Source organism: Macrobrachium rosenbergii, chromosome 10 (genome assembly GCF_040412425.1).
Source record: "Macrobrachium rosenbergii isolate ZJJX-2024 chromosome 10, ASM4041242v1, whole genome shotgun sequence".
Classification (NCBI taxonomy): domain Eukaryota; kingdom Metazoa; phylum Arthropoda; class Malacostraca; order Decapoda; family Palaemonidae; genus Macrobrachium; species Macrobrachium rosenbergii.
Window position 1 is genome coordinate 56,046,945 of NC_089750.1, and position 9,428 is coordinate 56,056,372.

At 44.0% G+C, this 9,428-nt stretch overlaps 1 protein-coding gene across 1 annotated transcript; it reads right to left on the reverse strand.

Annotated features, from left to right (window-relative positions):
- Positions 1–7,643: 7,643 nt before the first annotated feature.
- Positions 7,644–8,369, reverse strand: LOC136842343 (uncharacterized). The gene is made up of 2 exons (XM_067109600.1): positions 8,187–8,369; positions 7,644–8,099 (listed from the first exon to the last, which is right to left on the reverse strand). Exons 1-2 carry the CDS (start codon positions 8,367–8,369, stop codon positions 7,644–7,646), a joined length of 639 nt encoding a protein of 212 aa, XP_066965701.1.
- Positions 8,370–9,428: the final 1,059 nt, after the last annotated feature.

Genomic DNA, 9,428 nt, shown 5'->3' on the forward strand with positions numbered 1-9,428 from the left:
TGAAACCTATCCTGTTATGTAAGTTGGTTCAAACTATGACCACGTGCCAAATTCTGGATGCCCAAAGACTAAGTGAGAATTTTAAGTCCTAGTTGGAGGACTTAAAATAATTACAGTAATAGCTACTACCCAAGGAACAGGTGGAAATAAGACACGAAATAATTGTAGAAGGGGAAACATATTTTATTCAGAAACAAGATTTTTAAAAACACTTCGTCTTTACGAAGATAGCTGACATCTGAGCATGAATAAGGTGAGCTCATGAGATAACTACACAACAAGCAAATTTGTTCCTGTTTATGTGAAAGACCACAGTATAACAGGATCAAGTCAAGATTAGTGAACACAACCTTGGCAAAAACAGCGGAGCAATAAATATATATATATATATATATATATATATATATATATATATACTATATATATATATATATATGAATGTGTGTGTGTGTGTGTGTGTGTGTGTGTGGTTGTGTGTGTAGAGACTGTGAGTGAACCTCCTAGATTATCTTGTGTTCAGTGGAGATGAGGAGTCTGTCCCAGAAGGAGATCATATCCTCCAGGAATGTGTTGGAAACTACAAGAGGATGGAATCAGAGTTCTTGAGTCCTAGTGACCCTCAAGACGAACTGCAGGAAGAATTAGTTTCACATGATTGATTTTCTAAAGTGATGAGTTATGATTCTCAATTATGGCCCCATAAGGGATGTAATACCCGTATAAAGAGATATGCGCACCAGCATCCTCGAATGCTAAGACCTGGCATGCATGGTAGCGTCCTCAGGGGGTACCATAAATAATGTACCTTTAACGGAGGGCTAAGGAATGAATTGATGATTGCCAGAACAATGGCAGGATCTTGGGCAGTGCCTTCAGTGGAAGGAGTGCCGATAGACCTTACAGGCCATGGAAAAGATCACATTAAAATCTTGGTAGGAGCCAGTGAAGATTGTAGAGTTTGCTTGGGTTGATCAGGAGATTGCTTTGCAGCAACCCTCCTTTAAAGTGGCATTGGGATTCTAAGTGCTCTTTCTTTTAGCAATGAGTGCAAACAGGAGTTTTAGATCGGAGACCAATTCTCAGGGTGGAGTGGTGTTAAGGTATGTCTTGGAAGTGTGATTTTCTTGCCTAAGGTACTGTGATGATGATGATGGGTTTCCCAATCATCAGCTAACCAACAACATTCAGCGACGGTTGTAAGGCATTTCTCGTCTATGTATGTGGCTAGTCCACTTGGAGCGTAGTAAAAGAAATCTTCCAATTGCACACGCTCAGAAAGATCCTCAAGCGTCTTGACACTGAGGGACTCCAGCTAATGGTTGTATTGTCTACTCTTGTAATAGATCCGGATCGACTCGCTTCCTTGGATAAGCCATGCCAACATTCAGGTGTTATCCTCATATGCCTTGTTGATAGCCCTTCTGACTACTTCCAAAGTCCCTTGCCTGTGGCTGTCAAAGCACGAAGCGCGACTAAGCCGCCCCTTACCTCTTATGCTTGTTTAGGACTGAGGATATCGTCATGAAGGTGCAAAACTTTCAAAGACCTAATATGATCAACCAGAGTGTAGGTTCATTGCCTGACCACTTCTGGATGAGAGTGCTCATGATGGTTAGTGTGGACTGAGGGGTAGCTGGAGAAAGGTGCTCAGCCTTATGCCTGGTGAGTGCCATGGTATTCTCATGGCGAGTCTGCTGAAGGTTTAACTCATGGTTGCATTGCTCTTCTCTTGCCTGTCCTTCTGCTTCAGTGAGAACTGTTTTCTCCCAAGCCAAGGCTAGCTCGAATTGGCATTGTTCATCTCTTGTCTGTTTTTCTGCTTCAACAAGAGCTGTTTTCTCCTGAGCCAAGGCTAGCTCGAATTGGCATTGCTTCTCCTCCTTTTCCTCTTTCTCCTTTTTCTCCTTCTCCTACTTTTCCTCTCCTTTTGACTGGCTACTGGGCATCGACCCAGTTGTTCAAAATTCCACCCGGAGACTTTTATCCCTCTCTCAATCTTTGGGAAGGTTCAGTAGTCATCAGTAGACATAGACATGGTGCTGCAGAGGGTATACCATTAGAGTACTGAACTGTACAGCAATTGAGTAACAACAATGGTGAGTATTAAACCGATAACAGATACTAAGTAAGTTAGTTGTTCCATAGAACAGATGTGGCACTGCAAAATGGGAACCAAGATGGAGCTAAAGGATGTGAGTCTGTGCAGAGACTTTCAAAGGAAAGAAGTAGGAAAGTTGGCCAAGACAGGTCCTCAGTTCGCGAAGTTGGGGAATACGTAAGGTGTGGTATAGGAAGAGGGGATGAAAGCTGTTTTGCTGGTCCACGAAAGATGTAGGTTTGTTAAAAAAGCAGCTTATGGCACTGGGCTGGATGCTTGTTGATGGCTGTGGTGATGGCACTGGAGGCCGGGTAGTGGGAGTGCCAATTAGTGGCACTTCCTCACAATTAAGAATGGTAAGTTATATACACACGAGTGGTTGTCGTCAGATGCAGAGGGTAGCACTTTTGGGTGCATGGGTGTGTAAAGAACAGGATTTGGCGTGGGGTCCCTATGGATGTTAGTTTTGTTGTTTGCGAAGAACAGGTGGTTGTCCTGAAGAAAGGACTTGGGGTTTGTTCACGAAAAACAGGTTTGGGGTGATCAGTGTGAGATTAGGTTTGTTCCCAAGAACAGGACAGTAGGGTCCTAGAAGAACATGAGGTGCTGTTCAAAGAGCGTCATGGACTTGCACACGGATGAAACTGGCTACTGTACAAGTTTGTAAGTGCAAAGTTGTGTTCAAGGAATACCCGGGGTAACATGCACAAGGGCTGCTTTGATGTCAGTGCAAAGTTAGCGTCCAGTAATAACACGTACCACTTTGATAGAGCGAAGGCATGCAAGTGGCAAAATGTTATGGATCACAGCAATGCCAGATAAATGCTCAAACTGAAAAATTCAAAAGCACATAAGTGCAATTATTAGGTTTGCAAGGCACAGATTGTGCGAATTGTTCACGAGGAACGATTTGGTTAAGCTTACATGAGGCGATCAGTTCAAACCAAAGTGAGCTTACTGCAATTAATTTCTCACAAGTATCTGACGATAGCACATACGTGAGGTATATAAACAAAATTTGTTTAACTTGCTCATGGTTACAGAGGCAACTTTTTAACAACGGTGAGGACCAATGTATGGTAAAATCATAACACCGACAGTGCGAAGCAGGCAAATGAACGGTGTGGAACACACAATAATAAAACCATTGCACAATAATGTGGAATAAAAGTAAAAATAAAACCAATGCACAATAATGTGGAATAAAAGTAAAAATAAAATCAGCGCAATAAACTCGAAATGGTAATAACACGGATTACGAACCGTCAGGTTTGTTCCAGAAAAAAAAAAAAAACACTGTGACAAAATATGCAGGTGACGAGTGAGTTCAATAGCTAGTTATGTACGTGCAAACATTCGGACTTGTTCCGAGAAATGAGTTAAATACTTGGCTCTTGATATTCACTAAATCGAGAAGGAGACTGTAGAAACACGGCCAAACAAAAGCTTATATGTACACAGACAGAAGTACAATATGAATCTCCTTTATAGTGCAGTAGATATGGCATAAAAACCTTCAACACATGTATGAAGCATGAAATTTTACTTTTAGACCTCTCCAGACTACTATTTATCATACTGGATATAGACCCATCTTCAAAATGCTACATAGCAGAAATGGCAGCCATCTTGTTCCGCCATTACCTAAAATAACAATTTTGCTTGTATCTTTGAAACTAATGATAGGAATTTTATTTTCATTTCACCTATACCTATGTTTAGATGGTCAAACTTTCCAATTCCATCAATTAAGATAAAATAAATAAATTATATTATTTTATTTTCAGGTGCACATGTGGTGGTGGGAAACAGAATGCGGTGGCAGCTGTGTTTTGCATGTTTGTAGTTAGTTCCGTGCTTGTATTAACGAGGAAATTGAAAATGGCTAGTAAATTTCAATTGCTGGATCCACAGCATGATGCATAAAACTTCACTTACATTCAAAGAAGACAGATTGGACCAAATGTGCTTTGTCCAGAGTGACAACTCAGAGATTCTTGTGTGTCCTGCTGACAGCAAACGAAAAGATAAAAGGGCAGGGTATCAAACTTTTTCTGGAAACATTTTAAAATTCCATGAAATTGGGAGGCTGCCCTTAGCACTAGACATTCAAAGACTTGACGAAGGACAGGCATGGCAGAAACTCTTCCCTAATTAATGAAGCAAAGTGGCTCGTGCTGCATTTATTCAGTTCCATGAGGCTTGAAAGTATCAAAAGGACAATGGAGGATGCAGATACTCCTTGCTCTTCAAGAAGTATACCAGACAAAGCTGGAAGAGAAGTAGATCAATGATCATGCTTCTTCTGTGATGAAAATAACCCCCTCAGACATTACATGATGCCTCGACTTTTGAGCTGGATAGCAGAGGTCAGACAATTATTGCACTCAAGTTGCAAGATGAAAGAATAATGGCAAAGAAGCGATCAAGGTGGTATGATTGCAATTGAGACCAAATACCATTTGCTGCTTGGTCGCTTTTTACAACAGAGCAAAAACATTAGATACCACAGATTCAAACGATGATGATGACAGAAGTGTTTTACAGTGGGAGCTTTGCAGAGCTGGTTTCCTACACATTGAAGAGACACAACCAGAAGCAGAAATAGCTCCAGTAACTAAGCTTGCTTAATTAAGCAAAAATTACACAACGACTGCAACAGGTGAGTTGCAGAGCCCAGTGAAGTAAACAGCACTAAGATTTCAAGAAATAGAATTCTGGCGCAGTTTCCCTGATATGGTGGTGATCATGGAGAAGGTCGAGATGTTCTTTTAGCTCTCAACAAGATCTTGGACCAGCTCTAAAATCTGCATGAACAGGAATTATGACGAAGAGGCTCATACTTTTAAGGCAGCCAAGGTATCAGACGAGAAATGGTAGCCAGAAAATATATTCAACAGCTCCCTTACTGAGATGTCAGGAGTAAGTCGGTCTAAGAACTACTCTTACAAATATGATCTTGCATGGCCTGACGTTGAATCTCAGTCTGATGGTATGTCACAAGCATCAGGCATTGCTCAGCTACTGCTCTTTAACACTAGTGTTAAGCACCAAAGCAATAATGTAAATGAAACAGCTTAGACAGAAACCCCACTTCCAATATTTGTTGGACTCACTGTTCGTACGAAGACCTGGGCGTGATCTAGTAGACATTTTGTTTCAACTTGGCATTTTCAGTTTTCACATGACAAGTCATTGGATATCATTGCTGGAACAGGTAACCAAGTTTGCCAACACTATCTGGAAAGAATGTAGTTTGTCTATTAAACTGAAACATTGATTATTTACAACAGATGCACGGTCAACAATATTGATCATAATCCTAGCTCAGCACTACCACAAGTCTTTTCATGGAGCTGGACTATCTCTTCCAAAATATTTCTAGAGGAGATGTTAGCTCAAAAGAAACTGAAAAACTGGGTGTGTTTCCCACGGAAGTGTGTTGATCTGCCAGAGTCATACACAATGATCCCCGCTCTACAGTCTCGAGGAGAAAAGCTGCCAAGTTCAGCTAGTCTTATCTCTGTACGATCACTTAAATCAGTGAGATATCATACAGATTCCAGTATTGAAATGAGTAATCAAATTGTTATAACATATGAAAAAAGCTCCACTTATGACAAAGACAATTTTCGCTAAAACCTGTCAGGAGAAGAGAATGTAACCTGAACATAACCATGGTCATGTATACTATTTAGTATATGTAGATGCTATTTAGTGATATATAGGATGTGCAGAGATTCTTTGGTATCACTGTGTTTGAATTTATGTTTGTTTGCCAGCAAAAGCCAGTATATAGTATTAATGTAAGAGGGTAAAAAAGGGCCCATTTTGGTACCTCATATTGAGTACAAATGATGATCAATATTGTTTATATTTATAAGTCACAATGTAGTTTTGCAGATTTATTAAAACTTTTTTTGATACCCATTTTTCGATGCATAATTTGCTGAAATATGATATGATCGCATTTTAAAGCTGTTGAATTTAGACTGTTTTTATATCATCCATCTATAGCCAGACCATAAAATATGGGTGAACACAATTATGAAACTTTTATCTTCCTTAGTTCCCCAGATATCGAGAAAATTTAAATTTTCGGTAATGGCCAATTTTCAAATATAGCTTGCCACAGGGTTACGGGCAATTTTGAGAATGGGTCTATATCTGAGGCGTTACTATTTATATTTATCTATCTCTATGCAAAATTTCATGCTTCTATGCCAAAAGAAACAATTCTGATATTCTCCACATATCTACTGCACTATTAGGGTTAAAGGGTAGACAAAATTCTGGATAGTGGCTTTATGTGTCATAATGGGGTTCGGCTTTACAGGACAGTTTGTAAGGTGTATGGTTTGTGTACCAATATAAATTTTCAGTCTTGGTGTACATGGCATAAAAGAATAATATAATGCTCTCGCGCAAAGTGTAAAGGTTCAAAATATCCTGCGTGGGGGGTGTAACGATAATATCAATAATGATATTACGAATAGTAATACAAGGTTTTGCGTTTATTTAAAAGCTTTGAATGATTTTTGGAATGTGACGTGCGAGAGTGAAAGTTTATGTTACCGTGGTTGACATTAAGATGGCGGTTGACATCTGTCAAAATTTACCAAATGACAGTTCTGACTGACGGATGAAAAGCGAAACCCAGCTGTCAAAGTAAAGGTTATCGAGACACTTGTTATGGAGACGGAGATGGGCAGACACAGAGGTTAACGTATGGAATAATTTCACACGTGTTTTATGCTAAAATTAATATTACGCTTTTACATAAAAGATAGAATATGAAAATAAGATGAACAAGCTAAAAGCTCATAGAACAAATAAAGTCCTTAAACAACGACTTGGTTACTGAGAGAGGTGGCCAGCTGAAGGCTGAGTAATGACCAACAAGGCGAGTTGCCAGATACGCTTTCCTAGCTAAGCGGTTATCGTAAGTTTTCGAAAGAGAATATGCGCACTTTCCCTTGAATGTTAACACTTAACACTGTTATCATTGCACTGCCTAGCTAATTCCTTTAATCACTAGAGACTTGTGGTCTCGTAATAGCATGCAATATGTGTGCATGTGGTAACGGTCACTCTCTCTCTTGCGAATGAATGAACTTGTAAGAGGTGCAAAAGAAACGAGCAGATAAAAGTTACTGCTGGTTTATTACAGATTCAGGCAGTTTATATAGCGGCCCGACTGGCCGAACCCTTGGAAGACAATGACATTGAGCGTGACCTAAGGTCAAAAGCAATTAACAATAATATTCGGCGAACAAATTACAATTTACAATGCAAACATATAGAACTTCAATATGGATACAGTCTTGATGCCTGCGAATAAAAAGAAACATACGATACATGATTTATGACAGTTGGACAAATACATATAAAGTTGAAATGGTAGAAAATGAAATTAGTGAAGAAAGTGGGGAAGTCGCAAGAAAACTTGCTCAGCGGAGACTTAATTAATGACCTTCAGCACTCGGCTGAAAGCCCCGTCGATGTGGTGACTTACAAATACTCCCCACAAAGTAGGACGTCCTGACTAATCTGTGTATCTGCTGGGATGCTGAAGGGTACCACGGCTTCTTGAAGACAACGGAGGGGTCTCCCGCGCATGAGGGTGCTGGGTTGCTGGTGCAGGCGGGCCCTTCCTGGGACGGCCGCGCGTCCGCCGTTTGCGGGGGGCTGGGCGTGGCGAAGGGCGGCTGGGCGGGGAAGGTGCTGCGGTGACGCTGGTGCTCTCTTCCAGGAAGGCGGCCTTTAAGCGGTCTACTGAAACCCAGTCGTTCCTCCCAGGGAGTGCCAGCAGGAACGCCTTGCTGTTCCGCTCCAGCACGCGGAAGGGGCCCCTGTAGGGCCTGGTCAGTGGCGGGCAGACGGCGTCGACTCTAACGAAGACGTGGGTGGCGGATGACAGCTCTGGTGGTGTGAAGGTGGCCGACCTGCCTGTGTCGTCGCGCTTGCAGGGGCAGAAGCTTGCGGTACGTCGCGGAGCACTCTGCGGTGATGAAGTGTGGCGATCTTCTGTCACAAGTTAAGCCCGGTACCACAAAGGGCTTCCGTAGTTTTTGGCTGGACGGGGTGCGTCAGCTCGAGGCCGGTTCTCAAGCGAGGAGGACCCGGCAGCTGATGTTTCAGTCATCGGCGGTGCAGGCCATGAGGACGCTTTCAGGGATCTGTGGAACCATTCGACCAGGCTGTTGGCCGCCGGGTTGATCGCCGTGGTGGTGTGATCGCGTGGTCCCCAGCAGCTAATTGGGGCGGACATCAATTGTGATGTGGTCAGGGCGCGGCGGCTAACCCAGCGGAAAGCAGGGCCTCGGCACACGCGCTGGTGGTAGCTTCTTGCATAGGTGTGGCAGACCCGCAGCAGCCGAGCAGTCTACCACCGTCAGAGAGTATCTGGACCCACCTGATGGGGGAAGGGGCCCGACGACGTCGACGTGAATGTGGCCGAAGCGGCGCTCTGGCTGCGGGAACTCGCCTACCCCAGACTGCGTGTGATGCCCCACCTTGCTGGCCTGGCACTGCAGGCACTGTTTCGCCCAGGACGTGGCGTCCTTCTGCACCCCGTGCCAGACGAACTTTTTTGAGAAGCAATTTGGCCCGTAGTTCTGCGAGGATGTGAGCGTGAATTATATCGAATATCTGGCGGCTGAGGCTGGAACCAGGGACGGGGCTGGCGCATACTGATGTCACACAGGGGCCCGGGCCTCCCGGGGGGCGAGGTCACGTCCCGCCAGTTAAGGATGTGATGGCGGTGCGGTAGGCTGGGGTTTCTGGGTCAGCGGCCTGTTCTCTGGCGAGGTCTTGGTAGTTTACTCCGAGCTGCACTGCGTTCAACTCAACTCTGGAGAGGGCGTCTGCTACAGGATTTTTTTTGCCGGGGAGGTACCTGACGGAGCAGGTGAATTCAGCTATGGCTGAGAGGTGGCGCTGCTGCCTGGAAGACCATGCGTCCCCCTGCGCCATTGGCGTGAACCAATGGCTGGTGGTCGTGAAGATTATGAAGGCGTCCCCTCGGAGGACTTGAGGTACCCGGACCTGCGGCGGTACATCGTAGAGTTCCTGTCGAAGGTGCTGTAGGGTCTCTGTGGGATCAGATTTCTTGCTGAAGAAGGCGATGGCTGGGGGGCGCCGTTGATGACCTGCTCCGGGACAGCACCACAGGCGACGTTACTGGCATCCGTCGTTAGCTGGAGAGGGGCCTTGGGATCCTGGTGTGCCAAGGCAGTTGCCTCGGCGAGGGCGGCCTTCGTCAGGGAGAAGGCCTGCTGCTGGCTGGGTCCCCAAGACAGGGACTTTGGTTGGCCTTTGAGAACTTCCG

Bases quoted from the DNA above. Each gene is read 5' to 3' on its own strand.
- LOC136842343 (XM_067109600.1), bottom strand. From the start codon at position 8,369: ATGTCCGCCCCAATTAGCTGCTGGGGACCACGCGATCACACCACCACG. The intron at 8,100-8,186 runs GCACCCCGTCCA...TCATCACCGCAG, and splicing joins AGAACCGGCCTCGAGCTGAC to AGTGCTCCGCGACGTACCGC.